At 34.8% G+C, this 24,403-nt stretch overlaps 2 protein-coding genes across 5 annotated transcripts in view; both read right to left on the bottom strand.

Annotated features, from left to right (window-relative positions):
- The window catches only part of LOC105340286 (calcium/calmodulin-dependent protein kinase type 1), a 33,422-nt gene extending 32,833 nt beyond the window's left edge, over nt 1-589 (bottom strand). The window contains exon 1 of the mRNA XM_011446241.4: nt 375-589. Coding sequence (XP_011444543.1) covers nt 375-463 — 89 coding nt within the window. The 5' untranslated portion in view covers nt 464-589. The remainder of the gene's footprint in view (nt 1-374) is intronic.
- Nucleotides 590-5,223: 4,634 nt separating this feature from the next.
- LOC105340285 (dynein axonemal heavy chain 12) overlaps nt 5,224-24,403 on the bottom strand; it is a 37,920-nt gene continuing 18,740 nt past the window's right edge. For 2 of the 4 annotated variants that reach the window (XM_066081620.1, XM_066081622.1), the window contains 30 exons: nt 24,023-24,228; nt 23,633-23,707; nt 23,269-23,359; nt 21,211-21,389; nt 20,802-20,994; nt 20,412-20,573; nt 19,977-20,171; nt 19,329-19,625; nt 18,707-18,964; nt 18,138-18,359; nt 17,376-17,906; nt 17,010-17,155; nt 16,647-16,861; nt 16,096-16,288; nt 15,535-15,727; nt 14,967-15,139; nt 14,170-14,310; nt 11,835-11,993; nt 11,488-11,632; nt 10,970-11,194; nt 10,400-10,579; nt 9,982-10,122; nt 9,738-9,875; nt 9,267-9,500; nt 8,796-8,981; nt 7,804-7,907; nt 7,387-7,591; nt 6,993-7,130; nt 6,659-6,750; nt 5,224-6,212 (listed from right to left, as the gene is read on the bottom strand). In XM_066081620.1, coding sequence (XP_065937692.1) covers nt 5,951-6,212; nt 6,659-6,750; nt 6,993-7,130; nt 7,387-7,591; nt 7,804-7,907; nt 8,796-8,981; nt 9,267-9,500; nt 9,738-9,875; nt 9,982-10,122; nt 10,400-10,579; nt 10,970-11,194; nt 11,488-11,632; nt 11,835-11,993; nt 14,170-14,310; nt 14,967-15,139; nt 15,535-15,727; nt 16,096-16,288; nt 16,647-16,861; nt 17,010-17,155; nt 17,376-17,906; nt 18,138-18,359; nt 18,707-18,964; nt 19,329-19,625; nt 19,977-20,171; nt 20,412-20,573; nt 20,802-20,994; nt 21,211-21,389; nt 23,269-23,359; nt 23,633-23,707; nt 24,023-24,228 — 5,679 coding nt within the window. In that variant the 3' untranslated portion in view covers nt 5,224-5,950. Of the gene's footprint in view, nt 6,213-6,658; nt 6,751-6,992; nt 7,131-7,386; nt 7,592-7,803; nt 7,908-8,795; nt 8,982-9,266; nt 9,501-9,737; nt 9,876-9,981; nt 10,123-10,399; nt 10,580-10,969; nt 11,195-11,487; nt 11,633-11,834; nt 11,994-13,316; nt 13,458-14,169; nt 14,311-14,966; nt 15,140-15,534; nt 15,728-16,095; nt 16,289-16,646; nt 16,862-17,009; nt 17,156-17,375; nt 17,907-18,137; nt 18,360-18,706; nt 18,965-19,328; nt 19,626-19,976; nt 20,172-20,411; nt 20,574-20,801; nt 20,995-21,210; nt 21,390-23,268; nt 23,360-23,632; nt 23,708-24,022; nt 24,229-24,403 lie in introns of all 4 variants that reach the window. The other 2 variants (XM_066081619.1, XM_066081621.1) reach the window with 1 other exon arrangement.

Genomic DNA, 24,403 nt, shown 5'->3' with positions numbered 1-24,403 from the left:
ATAGTGTAAAGATATTGGGGGTAATTAATAGATTTAAATCTAAAGGTCCCATCTTCAACAAAGGCAGTTGTAAATCAACCTGTCATTAGGCTGTCAACATTGTATAAAAAAACAAGCAATGCCTGAGTTAACAAAGAGATCTTCAGTGAGCTATACGAGCCTTTACGTAAGCCTATAGATACATCTACACAAGATTATTTGTACCTGATTATTTTCAACCTACGTTTTCCTCTCATCTTGGATAAAAACTGGGGTTGATAAATTTTTTTTCAAGGTAGTTTAAAGTTACTCACATAAAACTAATAAATAAACAGAAAGGGAAATTGATCAAATTGAAATAAAATGTGACAGAGGAATGGTGGATTGATACTTACGTTCCCAGGGTGCGCTTAAAATCATATTTCTTTCTAACATCCGTTGAATGTTTTTTGTCCGTTTCATGCTTTTTACCAAACAGTGGCATATTTTTATCGATCTAGGGAACTAAATCACACCGGAAAATTCGTTAACGTACTCATTTGCTTCTCTCAATCTCATGAACTGTTTTCTACTTTCTCACTTCATTCATGACGTCACAAAATATGGCGTGGATTTGCATAAGTAGGCTACGATCGCGCATCTGTTTATGGTACTGCCATGGAAACTGTTTATCTAAAATATAGAATGACATGATATCTTTACGGATAAATTAAAATACAACAATTTAAAGGGATTGCTAAACATATGAAAGTGGGAATTTTATCTCATAGAGAACTTCGCAGCCCTTGGTCTATACTATCATATACGTAGGTTATAGATAGGTTTCTTTAACAGGTTTTAAAAGTCAATTTGCGACCCCCGGCTTTGAGTTTAATTAACAAGTTATTATAACTAATCATTTATGTATAGACGAACTTTAAATATTACGTAGTACTTCTTTAAAGACTACGAGATCGATTTAAGCTTTCTCAAGTTTATTTTAATTTTTTACATCTACTTGTTCAACTTAAAATTATCAATGTACATGAATATTAATTTTAAAATTATGCTTTTTATAAATATAAATTATATTGATATAGCATTAACCGAATAAATTAGAAAGATTATATAATAAAAATCAATTTCATAAGGGACCTTTCCACTTCATATGTATACGAGTTACATTATTATTCGTGGTTTATGTGTTTCTTTTAGCTTCTGTTTTTTGGAGGACGGGGGGGGGGGGGTCTATTTTAAATTTGATGTTTTTTAACTGTCTGTGGGTGTTGGACTATTTCATGTCACTCTGTTCTATTTTAATTCTTTTTAGCTATTTTGTCACTTTGTTTTCTTCAATTAAATTAAATTCAACATGCAACTTATAGTAGGCTACTTACTCTTCAAAAAGAGTGTCATTTTTGTGCAATATTCATTATGACGTCATAGTTGACTTTCCCGTTTTACGAAGGGACTAAAACACGTTTTTGACTTTCCATTTGAATTTATTTAGAAAATTGTGGGATCATACCTATGTTGAATTTGATATCAGTTTAAAGAGTAGCCGAAGAACTTACATGTATTAATTATCGTATTTTGAAAAGCTGTAAGCATTTTGAACATATTTTATTTTTAAGACACGTGGGAAAATTTTGAGATTCGTACCTTTTTTATTTCATATTTTATCAAAGTTTACAATATTTTTTTAAATATTTTTTACATTTGAAATTACAGTGCAAGGTCCGACACACCTTGCCTACATTTAAGAAAGTATTGTCATGTATAATCATTGAAAGAATTCATATATCCCAGATTTCATGAATTTAATTAGTTACTAGATATCTTGGTCACAAGAAAGAAAATGAAGACTGCATAAAAAGCGGTTTCATATGAAATGGGCGCTTCAAACTGATACTGTAGATCATTGATTACTAGCATAAAAAAGTATGAATTTATAAAGATATCTGTCCTTGGAATGAAACTTCGGAAAGACAGAGTTCATTAATAATTCTTAGTGAACAAATTGACAGTTCCGTTCGCTATATATAGAGGATTAATCATGTTTTAACGAAAGCATGAGCACACAAAGTAAACAAATGCAATAATTATAGAAAAAATGTGTAAAAGAACTGGATATAAATAAGACTGGAAAACCATGTTCTTGATGAAGACCAAAAAACTAATACAGTTCATTTCTCTCAATTTCAGTGTTTTCGTCAATAATATTGATTTGTATCTATTTTAATTTACCTAGCTGACACGTAACCCTCGTGGTTTATTATTTCAATGTTCAATGAAATGTACATGTATATATGTTTTCTTTGGTGTTTCATGCAGGTATACATGTGCTATTCAACGCAGATTGCACGTGGTTTCTCCCTTTTGAAACACCTGAGTCAACTATTCTGTCAATTGCTTACGATCACTTGTTGTACAACCTTAAATTACTGCAAATTTTATGGATTCTGCCTGTTGCAAGGATGATCATAAAAAGATGAATTGATTATAGATATTCATGTACACATGTTTATTGTTCCAAATAAGTATCTTTTGCAAAATAAGCATTTATACTGAACATAAATAATATTGGTTACTCACTTCCACCACACACATACACACAGAAATCAGGAATAAGCCAAATTTTCTTATAATTCGAAGCAGAAAATACTATATCTCTTCTGAAAAGGTAGGTTGGTTTACAAAAAAATAAACGAACAAATACTTTCATTTCCTTTATCTTGTTATTTTTTTAAATCAGTTACCGTTTCTTCTAGTAACCACTGCCCGACAAAATATTTTATCAGATTTTGTTTCTTCATGTTCATTGTTTGATTTGAACAAGAACGCATGAACCACAAATGACAGCTACTATATTAGATATTTGTTTTGTATTTTCTACAACGTGAAAAATACACGCATGCACGTCATTATGATTGTAAAATTCTCTTTTTATTTTCTTTTTGAAAATTATACATCATTTTATAAATATGTGGAGGCAAAAAAATCTTTGTTTAAGGTCAGGCGCGACCTATCTTCCACTTTTTCTATTTTTTCCTATTTCCAAAATGTGAAGATTCCACTTAGTAATTTTATAATTATATTTTTATGTTTAATTCTTTTTTATTTGGATACTAGTATAAAGTGTTCAATTGAAAATGTATAGGGTGGCTTTATTTATAAGCATTCAAATGCATTTTGCATGCCATTACATGCTATTTTAAGGAAAATTCGAAATATTCTAGCTCCGAAAAGAGCCTGGTAATGTACCCTGAATTTTTGGAAATTAACAGGTTTAAATGATATAATAAATAAGAAATAAAATATAAAGGAAAATTATAAAAAATTGAGGAACGTCTCGTGTGTCATTAAACTTCAATTTTTCAAAAAGTTTAATTATTCATAAACTATAATGCGAAAGCCAAATGACCCATTTTCGAAGTTACAAATAAAAATCGCGAATAAATGCGTAAATATAAAAGCGTAATATTTTCCCCACTAAATGCGAAACTTAAAAAAAAGAACAAAGTTACTTTTTAAAACAGGACCCATAAATTGCTATAAGAACACTGGAAGTTTTTAGACGCAGAAGAATCATTTTGATATATCATTTCATCGTTGGCCATGGTTTAAAGCACTGGTAATTCCTATACGTGCCATAAAGTTTCTTATGTAATTGTGTAGAGCCGTTGGCGTATACTAGTATCTATAGAGGAAACGACTAAGACGATCGTTAAATCTATCAAACAAATTACAATAAGTGCAACAAGGCCGTTTTTCTCATTAGAGTGCATCTTGAAGGTCAAAGGAATTGTGGAACCAAGGGTTGCTGTCCTTTCCAATTTCCTGAAGCACCTTAACGTTAGTTGTACACGAGAGACAAGCAATTTTTTTTTAAATTAACCAAAAGGGAATAAAGCAGTGGCGTTGAAAGCAAATTAAAAAGGGGGGGGGGCTAGAGTAATCCTCAGAAATCTTGACAAGCAAAAACAAACTCCCAAAATCCTAAAAATTCTAATCGGGGGGGGGGGGGGGGGGGCTTTTCAAGGTATGTTTAGGAAGAATTATGTTTGCTGCAAGAAAAAGTTGGGGGGGGGGGGGGGGGGTGGAGGTGGGCTGAACCCTCTATGATGCTATGTGCCTAATGGTTAGGTCTAACTTTGCAAACTGAGCCCCCCCCCCCCTCCCCCCAGTTCCGACGCCTATGTAAAGAAAGCCAAACTGTAATATAAAGACGATTGAGATGACTGCAGTTTTGAAAAAAGATGTATACATGTACATGTGAAAGCATGTTCAGTGTCAAGAAAACATTCAGTTATACCTTTCAAATTAAAATCTAGGTCATATCTACTAATGGCAAAGATATAAATGATATAACCAATAAACATCTATTAACATGGACATATAATATACATTTTAATATACATCAAAGCATTTAGATAAAGTAATCAAATTAGGTCGCTGAAATAAAGTAAGGACAGGAAGGTCGGATGGAGCTAATGTTACATACATGTATACGCGTAACTTCACGAGAATAGTTTGTATATCTATAATGCATTGACTTGGCTTTTGTTAAAGAACGAAAGAGCTTCCACTTCCCATAGAATGAGTATTTAGGTAGTATGGGACACCTCCATATTGTGACGTATTTCCTATCGAAACAAGCAATAAAATCAAGTATAATCTTATAAAATTGCTTATAAATCACAAAAAATGTTACATAACAGCATAGGGCTAGGTGTTTGTGTCACGAGTTCGAATCCCGCTGGGCCTTCTAAAAAATTTTCCGTTAAAATTTTTTTTTTTTGTAAACTTTGTAAAATACTGTGAAATATTCTAAAACGGTGATAGTATTTTGATGATAATGTAACTGTGTAAAAAAGAAACTCTGTGGCCTTGACCTTCCAGCAAACTAGACAAGTGTCATTTCATAGCTTCAGTAATTTAATGTTGCAAGTTTAACGAAGCGATGGATAGGGGTACATGTACCTGTAAGGTGCAATTGACCTCACCAATGGGCAAGTCAGGTCAATTCTTTCTTGGGTTATTATAGGGACTTAAAAAGGTACAGCCTACATAGAAACCAGCATAGACTGAGGAAGAAATGCGATGAATCAATTTCTTTGTACCATATATTCTCATAAAACTGTTTGACAGAAGCATGAATAATCAACAGAACCAGAAAGAAAATTCCTCGAAATGATTCACATGGGACTTTGATTTTGGCAAGCAAATATAAAAAAAAAACAGAAAAAAAACGAGACCTTAAAAAAATGTGTAATGATTTTATTCACTTATCACAGATAACAGCAATGTCGGTGTCTGACATTGGCAGAGATAATACAGTGTGAAGTTCAACAAATACTTGTGATAATACAAGGTACACCATAGTTAGCACAAGGACGGAAAATAAATAATACATATTGTATATATTATAAAACTGCAACAAAAATAAAGAAATGATCATCAATCACAAGACTGTTACCTTGGGAAGGCATATAAAAGTGGACGGAGTAAGAGTTTCAATGTTATTCATAAACATATAAAGCACATTGCTTTCAATAATTTACAAACTTCTTGCAATCATAAAATCACAATAGCATTGTTGATTATTCAATGTACAAATACAATCTTATCCTTATAAATGCATTAAAATCAATTAAAACAATAAATGTACATGTCGATGTTTACCATTATAGTTTTATAAATATGACGTAAGACAGCAAAAATGTTTTTAAATCCACTCATTAGATACATCTAAAGTTTATCACATATATCACACTTTAAGTACGCAGTAGTTAAATTATATCATTTCATAAACAATGAATAAAGTGAAAATTTTACATTTGAAAAATATTAAACAGACATACACACACATAATCATTATCTGATATAACACTTCTTACAGAAGTCTCTCTCTTTTGTGAGTTAAGTTTAACATGACTTTAAAATAAAACAACCATTAACACAAGTGTCTGTATGACACAGATTAACTTTTCTAAGAGTCCAGCTGACACAGAAGTGCCAGTCCTCTCTTTATCCAGTGCTGGACTGGGTTGTCTGTGTTGAGAAGAACTGCCAGCACAAAGTTTGTGGAATGTCCGGTTGTGGACAGCACTCCCTTCCTCTCGCTGGTCTTGTAGATCGGACACTTGTATCTCTTGTTGGATTCATCAATCTCCAGCTTTTTCTTGGGGAAAAACCACATCATGGGTAGAGCTTCGTTCAGAATCTTGGGAAGCTGTTCTTCCAACGCACTCCTTCATAACAGAGAGAAATTTATTTAACATTAGTCACAGCCAGTACTTGCAAAAAAAAAAAAAAATAATACATGCGCGGATCCAGAAAATTTTTCCAGGGGGGGTCCGAAGGATAATTGTGTTTGCCGGGGGGGGGTCCGAGGCATATTTTCGCGATAATTTTACTATGTAAATTTAATAAATTTTCATTTTCCAGGGGGGGTCGGGACCCCCCCGACCCCCCCTCTAGATCCGCGCATGTAATAAAACTAAAATGAGATCTCTCCTCTTTAAAGCTTCTGACCTTCATATTACATGCAGTGAATTCAGTTTATAGTTTTATAAAGGTAAAAAAAGTTCTTTCTCAATTAAACTGATATTTAAAAGCTGTCCCAATTGATTTGATTAGTTTGTAAATGATCAAAGCTTAAGATTATTTTTAAGTTCAGCAGATAACGTATCCTGACCTAGTTTTGTTCCATCTGGCTCCATCCAGGAAGAGGCCGTACACATAACAACCATCCTCGGGGGCGGTGTCGCTGTTGTCAATACTCAGCACCTAAAAATACACCACAATATAGGCTTGAATGATTTAATGTGGATGCACATTATTTTACAATGCATTTTCTTCTCTTAATCCTTTCGTCTAAAACTGTTACAATGCTTAATCATAATAGTTACAATCTTGACTTCTTCATTCTAACTGAATCCTATAGAACATGTCAAGATTTTGCTTTTATAATTTGCAGTTTATTCTCTAGTAAATTGATAAAGTGAAAAATATTATGATTTAACTCTTACATCAAAATCAAAGGCCAGAGTATCAATGGGGATTGTGTACTTTCTGGCAAAGTTCTGCATGACGCCAGTCAAGAAGGCCTGGGTGAAGAAGAAGCCAGACAGCCAGAAGGTTGGGGGCTTGCCTTCATCGTACCATTTCTAAAAAATAAAGCAAAGGAAAATTATTTTACTTCTGAAAGAAAAACCTCAATACCTGTAAACATAGATAATATCTAAATGATGTCTAAATTGGATTATAAGTACTTCATTAACTGATTAATCAATACAATATAAGTACTTATCATACATATGTATTAAAGAGCCCAATAATGGTAAATTTTTGGGGTTTCTGAAAGTATGCCCTAAAGTGAGATGGAAACAATTAATTTGGAATATGAATCTACTGAATGTTTACCTGTAAGAACTTGAGTCTCTCCAAGAAGTCGTTGATGTAGCTGCCCAGGGGTTTGAGGGAGGGGTAGGATCTCTTTGCCCACATTGCCGGTAGTTTACCGATTAGCAGACTTCCGGCCAGAGCCTCAAGCTCGGCAGACATCACCACTAGACCCTTAATGGCCTTCTGGAGATTGATCAAACTTGACCGGATGATGGAGAGTAACCTAGGGTCAAAATGGGGCTTTGCATCAACCAATAGAAATTCTGATCACATTCTAAATACATCTATACATTTCATTAGAATAAGACAAGTATCAATTACAATATTTCAAAAATAGGATCATGATAGAAAAGTAAAGAACATTTAGACCAGCAAGTAAACTTTAATAATGCAAAATTATTTTAAAAATTTTTCCCAGAGAGCAAAACAACTAACCTGTTAAATCTTTCCATTTCCTGTACTAGCACTGTGTTCATGCTTTCATTGTAAGACACTGGATATTTCTTACCAGCTGCCTCTATATCATAATCCTTTGGAAGCTAAAAAACAAAAACAAACCAAACTAAAGGTACTGTGAGCGAGCTCACAAGTGATACCCCCCGCTAAGAAAAAATCATAACTCTTGTATTTTTTCTATTATAGAAAATATTGGATGAATCCATTTCACCATCCATTTTCTATAAATAACAACTGCTCTATTCTTTAAAACTGTTAATGCTAATATGAGTACACAAACCAATTTCTATTCTTTAAATTCAATTTTAGTTCAAGTTAACTGTTAATACATGAGAACATTTGCATCCTTATGTTAACAAACATGACTCGAGTCAAACACATGTCAAGCAGCCATTTAATAAAAACATTTTGAATTATTGGTATACTGAGCCCAATTTTTTTTTAAACAATGACCTTGAACTTCCTCAATTGACCATGGGTCAATGTCATGACACACCCTAAGGTTACAAGAATCTAGATGTGAATTAAGAACTTCCAATATTTGTCCATAAGAAAGATATGGACTGGACACGAATTTGGCACTTTTTCTGCCAGTGACCTTGACCTTGTCCAAATGACCTTGGGTCAAGGTCATGACACATCCTAAGGTCATAAGCAATCTTTGTGTGAAGTAAGAACTTCCAATGTTTCTCCATAAGAAAGATATAGACCGGATACGAATTGAACAGACAGCCGGACAAGGTGATTCATATATACCCCCCCAAACTTCGTTTGCGGGGGGTATAATTACAACATAAGTTCAATCTTATGCATCTCGAATAACCTTTACTGAACTTAACGTAGATATGAAAAAAAAATATGAAATCAAATTATCTTTGCTAGCCCTGGGTCAGATAAGTAAATTGACAAATTGAACCATTCACTGTAAAGAAATCAAAATAAATGAAAATAAGATGTTGCAGAGGACTGACCTTGCTGATGATGTCTCCAGCAATAGTGTAGAGCTGGTCATCAGAGGAGCCACCGGCACCACCGCCGGAACCACCCCTGGTCAGCAACACTGAGTCAAACAGCAGATTGGTCTCCTGGAGTTCCTTGGAGATGTCTACGTTCTCATGCATGCCAAACACCTCTGGGACTTGATTCAGAGGAAGGGACTGTGGAAGAAAGGAACAACATATGATCCTCATACATTTCATAGCAATGACATGACATAGCCAAATCCTACATGTACTCCTGACATAGCCAAATCCTACATGTACCCCTGACATAGCCAAATCCTACATGTATCCCTGACATAGCCAAATCCTACATGTATCAGAATCAGAGTGAAACAGAGTGCAAGAGGTCTGTTTTATTTGCACAACTCATGGAGGACTTATACTCTAAAATTTTCCAAAATTTACATTGAAATATATGCATGAACACTATATATCAGTTACCTTGATGAATTCCACATAATCATCATAGGTGCCTTTGGGTGGGGAGTAGTACAATCCACTGGGGGAGAACTTGTAGCGGGTTTCGTTGATGATGTTAGGCGTGTAGAAATCGGCCAGCATGGTCAACAGCAGACGACGATCCCAGTCATCTGTGACGCGACCGCCATAGTTACACTCTCCCGTCATGTAGCTAATGGCGTCAAATGGCACATCTTCGTACTCATTGATAAACATCTAAAGGTGAGAAAAAGTAGTCATTAGAAGTTCTATACAGAAATAACTTGAAGCAAAGCCTAAAAATATCTTACCATTTTTCAAATATAAATAATCATTATTATCACCTAAAATTTATACAATGTACATATGTATTTGAAAAATAATTATTACAACAAAACTTTACCTGCAACTGATATTCTATATATTATTCAGACAATTAACTAGCACATCATGTTATGGTTAAAATAAGTGTACCTGTAACTGCATGATGGATATCCTGAGATCTGACTCATTGAATCCGTAGGGAATGTTCCATCCAAGGGGTCCAAACTTTCTCCTCTCTTGAACCAAGGCATGGAAGAAGCACAGGCCAAAGAGCAGCTTCTCAAATGGCTACAATGACAAATGAAATGTCCCAGATGCTAAAGACATAATAGATGGGTATGGACACATAAACTGTACTTTGACATTGTAATTGCAGTACTGTTGCGCTCCTTACCAATTCTTTGCCTGGACATCCCTTGAAGAACTCCTCGTCACTGACTGGATCATTGAGATAGGACTGTAACAGGTTCTGACGTAGGCCGGTGGGGGGCTCATTGGTCATCTTGACTCCGTTCTGAAGCACAGTCACTGGGAACTGTTCAAAGCAAGAGTATTCATTAAAACAAGAATTCAGAATTCTCCATTGAAAAAATAATTCAAAATACAAAATGATGCCCTATCAATTCTACATTACAAGAATATTCAGAACTCTCCAAACAAAATAATTTCCCACAACCAAAATGATACCTTATCAATACTGAATAGGTGGAAGTTGAATTTTGAAAATTAAATTAAGAAATAAATCATCTAAGATAAAATACTTAGATTTGAAATATACAATAGGAGAAAAGTTTTTGAGAAAGTCAACAAACCTTATCAGATGGATAACTGGTGAGCCAGAGCCTGAAGTCTGGGTTGGTGTTATCGGTGGTGAAGTCCTCGCACACTTTCTCCAGGGGGGTCATCCAGGACACAGCCAAGTGACAGTTCTGTAGCATGACCCACGATCCATCTTGTCGTGCCTCACTGATCATCTTTGATGCAATTGGTCCCTGAACACAAAATATGAAAATCAATTAACTTCTGGCATTTTAATTAAAAATAATACATACATACAGTTACAATTTTTATCCAAATTTTTTTGGGTCTATATTCAAGCTTGATTTTCTAGACTCTAATACTGTGGAATCATTAGATTTCATGGTGGCTCAATTTTCATGGAATTCGTGGGTACCTCTCATCCACAAATTAACATCCTCCACGAATTAATAAATTAGGGTATTAAAGTCAGATTTCCTTTGTAGGTTTTAGAGAATGCACGAAATTACGTCCCCACAAACCAGTAAAATTTAAGCAATCCACGAAAATTGGGCCCCACGAAATTTAATGATTCCACAGTATGTATCAACCAATTGATTTCAAGGTCAGAAGAAAAGTCTTACCTGTCCTTGACCCAAGGAGATGGAGTTGAACTTGTTCCCAGAGAATCCCTTGTCCTCAGCAAACTTCAGGAGAGCCATGGTGGGATCAGCCCCGGGGGAGAGGATAAAGATGAGGGGGGCACAGCAGTTGGAGTCCTGGTAGCTCTTGGCCAAGTCAAAGGGTGGGGGCTCCACAAACTTCTTACCCAGCTTCTCCCTCACAAAGTTGGTGATGGCAGGGTTCACCTAAAAGGAAAATGAAGCATGTATAATCTTCCAAATGAATGTATAGAAATTTTATCCAGACCTGTATATATTGGTTAGATGAGAAACCATTGAAAATAATGTTGCAACTCTGTTTTTTTCCCAACACTGGTAGATTTAGACCTGCTTTTCCAAAGAGAAACATCTTTTCTTACCCCTTTAAAGTCAACAAAAACTCATTTTCAATTTATATTGTCAATTAATAGTAAGGCATATTTTTTTGATTTAAAACATTGTACAAAGCCCTCCTTTCACTTGTATACTGGGACACTGACCTTGTCTGGCCTGATGACCCTCAGGATGATCATCCTCTGGAAGTCGTTCAGTTCGTCCTGCCAGGGGCTCGGTAGTTCTTCATTGTGTGGCTCCCTCGAGTTGTAGAAGCTGTTCCACTTGTCCAAATTCTTCATAAAGTGATCTCTATAATAGTAATTTTAGGTACATATAATGGTTATTACCTGTTAAAATTTGAAATTTCCTACTGCAGATAGTACATGTAAATGCAAGGGGGAAGGGAGAGAAGAGAGAAAATGTATGTACATTAAAAAATTGTAATGATAATCACCTGACCTTAATATAGTTCAGAAATTTTTCATATCTGAACTTGGTTAGATTAACACACCTGAATTTCTTGTATTTCTTGAGATCTGACAAACGACAGAGTTCATCCCAGCTCTTGTCAGTCAGCCATGTTGGGGCGGGGTTAGCCAGTTTGTTCTCCAAGCCGACGCCTCCAGTCAGGAAGAACATGAACTCATCCTTGTCCAGTTCATTCTTAGATCTATTAGACACAGTTAAAAGTCAGGTTAAATCCACATCTAGCTAGATACTAAAGGCTTATAAGCATCAAATCTTTACAATGTACATTAAATCATCAGTTTTGCAAAATAAAACTTTTAAGACATCGTTACTTAATAATAAATTAATGTCATAGAAATTGAATTTTAATAGTTAGAGTAAGATATAGAAAACATTTTGCATTTGAATATACCTTATTTTGTCTGATTTTTAATTTAAATGTAAGTACATGTATACACTTGCAAATTGTAAATCTTAATAAAATTCTTTTGTAGTAATTTTCAAAATAAATAAATAAATAAATGCAAATATATAAGTAAGCAAAGCTAGAAGCTATACATCAAGAGCACAATTCACACAGGGATGAAAAGAAAATTCTATACATTAAACTAGCAAGTATTAACTATAACTAGGTGCTATGGCTATTGTAGCTAAAAGGATGTCTACATATTGTGTACTGGTTTATGAGTGCTAGGAAGTTACATTCCATTAGAGAGATAGGCAGTTTGAGATTTCCATAGATTCCTGGAAAAATTGGTATTTCTCGAAATGCACAGCAACACTTCGGTCAAGTTAGCTTGCAAGACAATATTAAAATCTTAAGAGGGCAACCTCACTCCCATAAGCACAAGAGTAAGATTTGGGTTTTAAGGGATGAAGATATAAATAAAAATAAATATAGGGGTTTCCACTGCAATAAAAGTCGTTAAATCAATTAAAAATTAATAAGCAGAAATGGGGTAAGCCAAACAAACTGAATGAAGAGTAGAGCCAAACATTAATGAGAACCAACTGTGTGGTACATAGCAGTTATATAGAGACTAAATTGTGTAGGTATCTAAAGGTATTCAAAACGACATACCCATTTCTTTAAGATTAAAAAATAAATCAGGTATATTATATACAATGTACATTACTAATATATACTGTAATTGACTATATCCAAACAAAAAATCAGGACCATTCTTGGATTGTTACATGTACTAACGGTATACTGGGATTGCAGGTAAAAATAAATGAAATTCAAACTCTAAACTTTGGGGCTTTTGGATTAATCATAAATGCAAATACAAAACCACAACATACTTTAAAACAGCAACTTCAAACTAAAATCAGCATTTGTTTCCTTAGAATTTCTAGGTGTGTTTTTTTAAAACAGCAACTTCAAACTAAAATCAGCATTTTTTTCCTTAGAATTTCTAGGTGTGTGTTTTTTTTTCTCATAATTGTGTGTGTGTTTTTTTTTTTTAATTTCAAATTGTTATTTTTGTTTCAAACCACACTCAGGTTAGCAGCTTATACTTACAGCAACATATTGGAACAGAGAATAAAAGAGAAGAGAAGTTTATCTTTCTCAAAGAGGGACCGACAGACATTACAGTATAGACTGTAGGTAAAGTGGTCTGACAGGTATCTCAAGCGCCGATCCAAGATCTTGGACTTATTGCTGAAACGAGACACATTCAGAGAGATGTATTACACAGGCCAACAGTGGTGAGGAAAACAAAAACACTTGGCTTTCTCGAAGCAGTGTTGCTGGTTTGAAACCATTGGTTGCTTGCTGCTGCTGCTGCTGCTGCGTGCTGCTAATTTGACACCTGTTCATGCACAAATGATGTCAAGGTCAGATCAAAAGATTAATGATTTTGTACCTGTACTTAAACACTTTCAAGGCCAGTTATTTTTCCTCATCAGTAACAAAGATAATAAACAAATTTATTAAGGAATAATTGATTTAACAAATCTTCTCACTTTGACCTTGACATCAATTTCCTGGAAATAAAGGTGGCGGAAGTATAGAAGCTACATTTATGCTACATTTGTGAAATTTACAAAGACAATTTTCTTGTGCATTTAATTGAAGCATGCTGTAGTGAAGATTTCAACATACAATCACTAAAGTTAACAAAAATTTGAGAATTGAGATGAATCTTTTCGTAAAAAGACTTGAGAGTTATCCCCCTTGCCTTGAATTTGAAATCTTCACTATTTCCATTTAAATGCACAAGTTTACAAGATACAAGTAGACGTACGAGTACGAGCAGATTTTGCATGCAATATAGTCTCCCTCCTACCACAGAGGAATTTTTTTCTAGACCTAATGAGATATATACTATGTACAGACTATGTGACTGTGCCTTTTGTATACAGTTACTCACAGGAGCAAGTTTGCACACAGAATAAAGGTAAAGACGCCACGGTGTTTGGCGAATATCGAGCGCGACACATTGTCGTACAGTTGGTACTGGAAGTGATCCTTGAGGTAGCGGAGACGTCGGTCCAGAATTTTTGACTTATTACTGTAACAAATGGGTACAAAATCAATTTCATAATCTTTTTTTTTTAAGACTCCTTTTCTGGCCCCACCCTCCCTTGTACTATCAGTGGCCCATTATTAATTTATCAATTTTGTTTGATTAATTTTAATTTGGTTTTGTTGTTTTCAGCCTTACTAAATATTCAGTGTGTTAACATGGAATTTTTTAGCCATTTTTTTGTTTCTCAGTTCCCAGTTGAATACATACTGACATGAAAAACCTGAGCAACTCCCATTTTATTCTCTCAGCAAGGCAAATCAGGTATGAAGATGCAATGATTAAAATGATTATGAAAATTGTATGATTATTAACATCAAAAGTGTAAAATTTTCTCACACATCCTTAATTAATATATCTGAATTTAAAAAAACTGGTTAGGAGAGGTCTCCAAAACAATATGTTGATCTGTCTTTGTTAGGCTGCCAAAACAAATTGGATTAGCAAACACAACAACAATAATGGAGCAATTATAAGATACAATCTGATACTTTGACAATAGAAAATTATCTTTCCTCAAAACATATTCATCAATGATCTTACAAACATGAATCTTAATAATAATAAAAAAAATATTCAAATATTCCTTAAATTTTGTTAAAGGGGTTTCCCCATATGTAAAAATAGATTAAGGAAGTTACCTGTCGTGAATAGACATGATGTAGAGGTTGACAAACCAGGTCAGGGAGTACTGGTACATGGGGTCAATGTTGGGGAGGTCAGCAATGGAGAAGAACAGAATGGAGGAGTGCTTGGCGATGGGACGGTAGCCCATACGACTCTGTTCAATCTTCTGCTCCGTCTCCTCAGCAATCTGTGAGAAGCAAGTAAAGATTTAGTCATATGTACAGTAAAAAAATTTCTACACCAACACTATTCTTGCTCTTGGAAAGAGAGATTTGGTTTTCATCAAGAATGTCAAAGTTTTTGGATAAACAGAAAAAGTAACTCTGATGTCTGATTGGTTTTACCATGCACTGCTTTTAATAGTGTTTTGTGTTATAAATTAAAAGTGATAACTGTAATTTATTTCCAAATTTATAAATGTACAGGAAACTTTTATTACCTCATTACATTTTAGAGTCAATTTTTCTTTTAATTTTTTCAAATGATTCAGATGAAATATCATGGAAAATTATTTTTTTCAAATTTTGATTTACGATATTCTTGAGATTAAAAATATGTGGTTCTTTGTTTGATTTTCCCTACCTTTTGTTTCTTGGAAATTTCATCAGAGAGGATTTTGGAGGAGTCGAGGACCTTGATGGCTGACTCATCCTCCAGGATGTTGCCCTCAGAGGCAGAGAGAGTGTGGAGGATTTTGTCCTCAATCTCCTTGAGAGCCTTTTTGTTGGCAGCACTCTGCACGATCAGAGCCTGTCTCTCCTCTTCCAGCTCTGGCCTGTAATGTGGAACAAACATAATAATTAGAGATCACAAAGTCATCAGCATTTAGATAATTTTGAGAGGTCTCTTATAGATGTACAAAAAAAAAACACAGTAAAGAAAAAGGCCCTTTGGTCATAAAACTTAAATGGGCAGCCTTTTGAATTAATTCTCTTAATACAAAGACAATATACATAGAAGAAATGAAGCTGAAATCAAAAGTGTGCTCATCTTTTTTATTGCACAGGGGCAAAAAGGTTATCATAGATTAAACATTGATTTTAAAAGTTAATACACTGCTATTCAACCAAGTCTAACAAATGATGATCTATTTTCTGTCAGTTTAAGATCCTGACATTCTTTTGACTAGCTCAGTGCCCTGACCTTTCTTTGGCCACCACTATTCCCAGCAGCTGATCCTCCAGACCCTCGGGGGTGATCATGAAGTTGAGGAGGGAGACCTTGACAGCGATCTCGGGGAGGTAGTGGGGGTTCCTCAGCTTGGTGGTGATGTAGAAGCGGAAGTCCTTGCTGTACTCTATCACGTTCTCACCAATCTTGATCATGTCCACTCCAGCTGTAAACATGGAAGAAGTGATTGAGCATATAATAAACTATTGGACTGTTTTATGATTGTCATATTTACCCACATTTTTATACTGTATACAGGGTCATTTTCGCCCGTGTTATTTTTGCCCTTTTACAATTGAAAACGGTTTCGCCCCGTCTTGAATTCGCCCAGATGCAGTTGTGCTGACAAAGATATTATTTGCAATACAGAATTAGCCCTGTCTTAAATTTGCCCTCTGACAATGAGGGCGAAAGGGGCAAACATAAAACGGGGGCGAATATTTCCCTGTATACAGTATATACATGTACATTTGTTTTAACCTTAAACTGATAATTCTGTGGTGTCATTTCTAACAAACACCTACCCTGTTTGTAAGTCTGCTTCAGAAGCAGGGGCTCCAGAGAAGGGTCAAGCTCCTCTGCCACATTCTCCAGCAGTAGAGGGTTCCCAAAGGTGATGCAGTTCTCCAGGGTCCTCATGTAGTCAGAATCCGTCAGCTTGATCACCGACAGTTTGAACTCTTTCTCCATGTTCTTGACCCACTTATTGGCCTGACCCTGGGGGTCAATCATCAGGGGCCTGGGAATAGAATAAGACAGCAACTTAAACATAAGATTCTTTTATCTATATGTTTTTAGGTTTCTTTGAAAGTTGATATGCCATAAAAATTGCCAATTAATGCATATGCACAACTGAACCATTTTAAAAAATCTTCTTAATTGCTCACCATCTTCTAGAATTTGCTACAATGACACCATTGTCAATGGAGAAGCTATCCCTTGGCAAACCAAAAATGTTCCATGCCTGGATTTTGATTGGCTCTCCTAAAGTTTTACTTAGAGAGAACTCTTGTGAGCAAGGAATTGTTCTTTCCTACAATAAAAACAATACATGCATTATTTTTTAAAGATTTTAGACATTCACTCTAATATTTAGAAAAGCAATATATTCTGTTAATTTGTAGAGTGGTTTTAATGAAATCTTGTCCTTTATATATTTCATTATTTTTTAAATCTAAACTTATATTTAGATATTTACTTTAACTGAATGATTAAGCAAAAAAACGTCAACATCAAGGATACTGCTAACTTACTGTGCACACTTTGACCCAGTCCGTAGTACACTGTTCTCTAAAGGCCATGGTGAAAGGTCCTAGGTACGCAATGACTCCGGCGGAAATCAACACGTCACCCACCAAGTTATCATAAGTGTTCTGCAAATTTTCTGCCGCAGCCGTCCACCTGGCCTTCTCTCCACCCAGTCCACCGATCAGCTTTTCCGCTCGCTCCAGTTTCTTTCCACACAGATCCACCTGGAACTCCAACTGCTCTTTCTTGTCCGTCATCTCCTTGAAGGTCGCCTGGAGATCGGCCAGACGTTTCTCTACAGCTGCAAGCTCGGCTCGTTTCTTGTTGAGTTTGTCCATTGTCGTGTTGAGTTCAGACTCTGCCTCTGCCAGCTTTATCTTCTTGGGGGCCACCACTTTGGCCACCCTGTCATAGATCTCCATTGCCATGATCCACTTACACAGACCTTCAGCTGCAGAAGAGGCGTTGGCCACTTTGGCTGGGTCAAACTCAGGGTTGGAAATGTACTCCTTTCTGATTTTTTGCATGACATGAACCTATCAAATATAAAATTTTGTTATGTAATACTTATGCTTATTGTTGATATTTGCCATTTATTACAAATATTCTATAATGTAAATCCATTAAAACTAACTCTATCTTACTGTGTATGTCTAGCATTATTTTAGTCTTGATCTGCTATGTAAGGCAAGGGTATATAAAGGCTATGCCAACTTCTCAATCCTTTTCTCAGAATCAATAAAAATATGTATAAATATAATACTTACAGGAATGTTATCTTTGTCGTATTCTTTGAGCATGCTCAGGAAGCTCATGTCTCCGAGCAGTTTCTTGGAGGGTCCCCAGTAGTCCAGAATCTTCTGTCCAGGTTTATCTGGATCATTCACCTTATCTGGTTTAATGTCTTTCATTACACAAACAGCAGCCATCACAAGTTTGACTCCAGATGGAGGACTCTTCATAGATTTCACAATGGTGATATCCGCAGGCTGTGAAAGAAAGAGATAAATTATCATTCCAAGATTCATAAAATATTTTACCAATAAATCCATAGAAATTAAGAAAGGAATTTTGAAAGAAAGAGGAAAATATCATTTATGATAATGTCAAGGTAATTTAAAAAAAAATGGTTCTATACCAGTGATATCATAAGAAGTAAATGGAATCTTTACACCAATAGTTTGCCAGAGCTTTCAATAAGAGGAGGGAAAAGGCAATTTTTGGTTGAATTATTGAAAGTCCTTATTTTTTCTCTAAATTATATACAAATATTGCTTGAAGCATCATGAATTGTTTATAACTATAAATAACAGATGTTGGTAGGTTGTTTACTGACCTTTAGGGTGTCCAGGGCAGCCAGAGCAGCCTCTAGGGCGGGGATGGCTTCAGCCAACTCAGCCTCACACTCGTCTTTCAGGGCCTGGGCCTCTGCCGCCTGCTCATTGGCCACTGCTTCATCAGCACGCACCACCTTACTGGTGGCCTCCACCTCCACCGACTCTTTCTCAATGACCACCATCATCTTGGCGTTCTCTTCCTGTGAAACCACCAGCTGGGGTTGTAGTTCTTCCAGTTCTTTCTGCATAGTTGCTACCTAGAAATTTAAGATAGAGGAAATTCAAATCATGTTCAGACCAGGCCTCAACATTGCCAATTATTTGAAATGATTAACTGGAAAATGTTCAACTCTTATAAATAATAGATGAGTCAGTGCATAAATTTGGGGTAAACTTCAGATCTGAAAAAGAGAATTGAGTTGAGGAAAGTCCATGAGTTAAGGGCTTTGTAAAATTTTTCTAAATGAAGGCTTATTGTATAGCTTTAGAGAGCAAAACCTTTTGCTCCAGAATTTGAAAAAATCACAATGCAAAAGCTATTTTTTAACTCTTAAGTCAATCAAGTGTAGCTTCAGATGAATTGAAATATATGTAGTACAAATTCATTAACATATTAATTACCTGTGAAGCAGCAAAGGCCAGCTTCTCTAGCCCCACTACGTATCTCCTCTTGGCCTTCATTGTCTCCTCCTGTTTGGAGGACAGCAGGTTTTTGAAGGAGTTGATCAACTCCAGGTACGAGGTGGGGGTGACATAGTTATGGCGGCCCAGCTCTGACAGGTACCGCTCTGATAACCGAATGGTGCTCTGATGGAAGTACTTGACAATGTGGGTGGTCTCTTTCCTCTCGTTGTCTCCAAGCTCAACCTGCTCCAAGAACTTGTTGGCCACTCTCTCCAAAGCATCATCCGGCCAGGTCTAGCAGAAAGTAACAAGTCTCTTGTCATTATATGAACATGATAATTACAGTGATTTCACTTACATTCATGGGTTTAAAATTTGTGGATTTAGTAGAAATTAAAGTTTTAAGGGTATGGAAATTTAAAAAAGATTGATTGAACTTTTCTGTTTTTGGTTGTTTAAATCAACCATGAAATCCATGAAAATTTGTGTTCAACAAATGAGGATCTATCGACAGAATATCTGATTGTAAAAATGACTCTAACCCTAGGATACATCTAGATATACATCAAAATGTTATGACTGATTATTTATTCAATTATCAATCTAATAAAACCATTCAATTTTGAATGATAAATAATGACTTACTTGGAACCAATCGATAGTACAACAGTTGATCAGGGCCGGGAACTGCCTCAGTCTGTTTCTGAAAGCGTCTCCGATCGGACTGAAGGCAATGATGATGTGGAGGTTCTCACGGCAACGGTTCACAAAGAAGGCAAAAAGAGCCAGGGGGCTGAAGTCGGCCATCTTGTCTCCTGCCTGGGCCAGTGGTCTAACAGCCTGTTATACAGTAAAATGAAAAATTATTATCAATCAATACAACAGCACTTAAATGCATATTCTTCCAATTAAACTTTAAATAAAAAATATGCTTGTTTTTTTAAATAAATATTTTTTTCCACATAATAATGCTCAAATCTATATGTAAGAAAATATAGTTTTACATGTATAAATATTTCAGTACAAAATTGTAGTTGTAAATAAAAGTATATAATTTCATGGTTTTTTTTGTCATCCTACCTCCATAATTTCAGCTTTTTCATCGGCAGCAAACAGATTGGGGACCTCCCCAGTATTCAGTAAGTTATCAATGTCTTCTAAGAACGACTCCTCCTTGATCTGAGTGTCTGTGATCAAAAACACAGTTGTCTTCCCTTGAGCTCCACAGCTGGTCAATACAGACTGAAAAGATAACAAGATATCAATGCATTGACATTGTTGAGATTTCGAAGACAATTTGCAATTGGAAGATAGTGGTCTTGCAAGTTTTCTGCTCTATGGCAATAATTTTTTTTATTCATTTGAAATAATTCTCATATTATTGGCAACCAAAAAGATGCATGCATGTGGGTTAAAAACTAAGCTTCTTTGAATTTTTATGGCCACAGATCTAGATAATTAACAATCTACCTTAATGTCTTCTCTCCATTCTGTCTTGCCGTAATTTTTGGAGATTTCTGGCTGGAACAGGTTATAGCCAGCCATGGCGGTGGCCAGACGAGTCAGTGACTGACGACCACTGCCCCCAACTCCCACCAACAGGGCATTGCCTCCAGGGATACGTAAAACTCGGCAAATACGGGACAAATGTTCAAGTACATATCTACAATCATATACAATGATTACATATATTATTATGAAAAGTGATATTTCACTACTAAACCTCCCTAAGTAAGACATTAAAGAACTTGTATTTTGTATTGTAGACTGCCATGTTTATACCTTCTAACACTTAACAGAAGATTCTACTGCTAATGCCAATACAATTATGACATACAGTATTCTGTCCCAAAATATTAACAGTTGTATTCCCACCTACCTGAATATAACGAGGTTCATCCTATTTTTATGAGTGTTGTTATACTCCTCCAGACCCTGTTCTACAATTTTGTACATCTCCTCTAGAGACTGGACTTCACTGTACACTCGCTCCTCGGGCTCGGCATCGGGATTCATGTAATCCCCAAACATCAAAGATCTTAGATCCTCCTCACGAACCTAGAAAACAGGTATAATTATAGAGAACACTTGTAAAACTGCACATTTTGGAATTATTGAAAAACAAGAAAAGTCTTAACTACTATACATACATCTGTAGACTTAAGAAAATATGACATCAGAAGCTTTATTTCAAACACCAAGTTTATAATTCTAAACCATATGCATAAATATCTTTCTTTTGGATATAAATAAAAACTCATTTTAACTAGATATCCTCTGTCTCTCAAAGACAAAAAAAAAAAATCTAATTAATAAAAATGTATAAATCTTTAGTTTCTAAGGCCAAATATTTCAAAATAAATTATAGCAGGAAGATTTCATATTTCTTTTATCATTTTTTGTGCCAAATTTTAAAGGAGAAAATAAACTTTTTTAACAAACTAGGCGATTTTCCTTTTCAATTTGCAATAAATTAAAACATGATTCTACATGTTGCAATATTTGACATATTGCAACAGTACCTGAGAAACAGTACATTAGGTCCTATTGGCCCAAATCTAAGCAAACATTTCAGTGACACCTTCCAAGCCCCCGTGACAAACAGCAACCTCTATATCTATCATCATCACATGACTGTAGTGTTTGATGTAATCCATTACATGTACAATTGTTCCTAGTGCTAATATACCTAATTTCAAAACTAATCAAGCCCTTTTTATCTGTGAAAGCTTTAGAACAATTTCACACTCACAACATATCTATGTACTAGTATAAATAGGTCTGAATATTTTTCTTTCCACATTGCACCACTGTAAACCAACTTTAATTCTTCTGCCAGGAAATTTCTGAATCTGAAGATTTGCCCCTACAAACCACTTCTTAAAGTATCTCATATTTATTTTGTCAAAATTTATCTACATATGCATCTTTATCAAAAACAAGTTTTCATAAACAACTTAATCACTGAACATCAAAAAATAAAGTTGCTGTATAAAAGTTGGTCTACAGGATAACTGCATTTTCCCCCCTTATTAACTAACCTGGAAAAAGTATCTACCCTATATTTAATTTCTAACACATATGTAATTGTAAAAACCTAGCTTTATAATGAATAGAACATATAAAGGCTGTTCCAGAATTTATGCGAAAAAAGTACAGCAAAAATTAAAATTGAAAAAATTAAAAATATTTTGTCTCCATCATCACCTTTTCAACATTTCATCATCCCCCAGTTTTAATTCTGGAACAACCTTTAATTCCTTTACATCTAATAATATGAAAATTTTTCTATTTGATTGATCTAACATTGACTATTTCTGTTTACACTTCTATCAAAGCAAAAACTATAGTAGAGATAGGAATAGAGGCAGTTGTCTTACCTTGGGCTATAAATAGCAATTAAAACAGAAGTCAAAGGTCAACTTCATCAAATTTATTAATTAGTGTTCCTGATTATTTATAATATCAGATTTGAATTAAAGAGACGATTGATTAATGTTCTTTTTAAAAAATTAAGATACCTCTAGACTAATATTTCATGTTATTAATTTGTCAATAGTTTATAAAAACCTGATAGGAGTTACTCATTAAATTTTAACTTTAGGTAAATGATGTTCATCTTCGTTATGTAAAGAAAAGGCACTTTATTCTACAAGCAATATTCTCACAAGCACTCACCTTCACACCCTATGTTGTAAAAATTTGTAAAAAACAAAAAGATGTTAAATATGTCCAAAAATTTGAGCATGTATAAAACAAATAATTATCATTCTTTCAATATAAAAAACCACAAAAAACTATTATTAGCTAGTAAAGAACATGTTTTACTGAGCAAAAAGCTGTTATAACAAAAAAAAAAAAAGATACTTGACAAGACAATTAATACACATGTGCTTTTGAATCTTTTCCTTCATTAGACACTAGCATCTTTCGTTACCTTGCCTTCTCCAGTTCCATCTCCGGCCAGATGCTCAAAGATGACATCAAAACTCTCCTTGAAATATTCCTTACACACACTTCCAGTACTCCTGCGATTTTCAAAATTAATATGTTTTTTTTTTCTTGCTTTTCATCATTTATTCATAAATATTTCTTGATGAATATCATTCTCAAATTTTCCATACAAATTTTATTCTTGTATTTTTGTGAATGTTGTTTACTAGAAAAGAGACTAGGTAGAATAAGTGTAACTTGTAATGTTTCAAATTATTACAAATACACTCTGTTTTAAATGTTGTATTTCATGTAGAAATCATAACAATATGTTGCTTTAATGACTCAAATTGATTGAGTGTACTCACTTAAACAGCCAGGCTCTGTCAGCGTCGTCAGTGAGACGATCATAGAATACTCGCATCACCTCGTGTACCCATAACCTGTATAAAGATGAGGCAATAATTCAAAATTGAGCTTTGTAATAAATATTGCTATGTCTCCACAAAAGTGTAAGAGAACCTACAGGAGTTTTCTTATCTTATGCCCATAACTATATAAAGAAGGTAAAATGTAAGTTTTAAAATGAAAGATGTTATTAACTTTAAAATAAAAACTTTATTTCAGTATAAAGGAATAAACTCCTACCCCCATTTTAGTCAATAAGGAGTTGTATGATCTACAAATTTATACATATATGAATCAAACAAATAAAAAGATGCATGTTACATTGAGATTTTGAATGAACTATATGATACCTAATCATTGTCCTTTTACTCTCTACTTCGTTTTTCTTCACCAGGCAGATTCCGAGAATGACCCTGGAGAAATCTCTCAAGTTGAAGACATAGTGAGATTTAGCGGGGGTGGGTAACAGGTTGGCGATAGCCTGCTTGTACATGTCATTAGTGGCGGCCACAATCTGGTTACCCAGGGCATAGTACTCTGTGGAAAACTCGCCTTGCTGAAAAACATCAATTGATGAAATTTAGACTTAAACTTCAAGTACACTTAAAGTATGCATTATACATCTAAAAATTTAGCCTATCAACAGTATGATTTAAGGGCTGTAATTTTTTTAAAAGCACAAAGCTAGGGAAATTTAAAACTGTTACAAGTAATGATCAAGTGGGCATTAC

Source organism: Magallana gigas, chromosome 4 (assembly GCF_963853765.1).
Source record: "Magallana gigas chromosome 4, xbMagGiga1.1, whole genome shotgun sequence".
Classification (NCBI taxonomy): domain Eukaryota; kingdom Metazoa; phylum Mollusca; class Bivalvia; order Ostreida; family Ostreidae; genus Magallana; species Magallana gigas.
The sequence above is the reverse complement of the archived record's forward strand: the minus strand, read 5'-3'. Positions and strand labels throughout refer to the sequence as shown.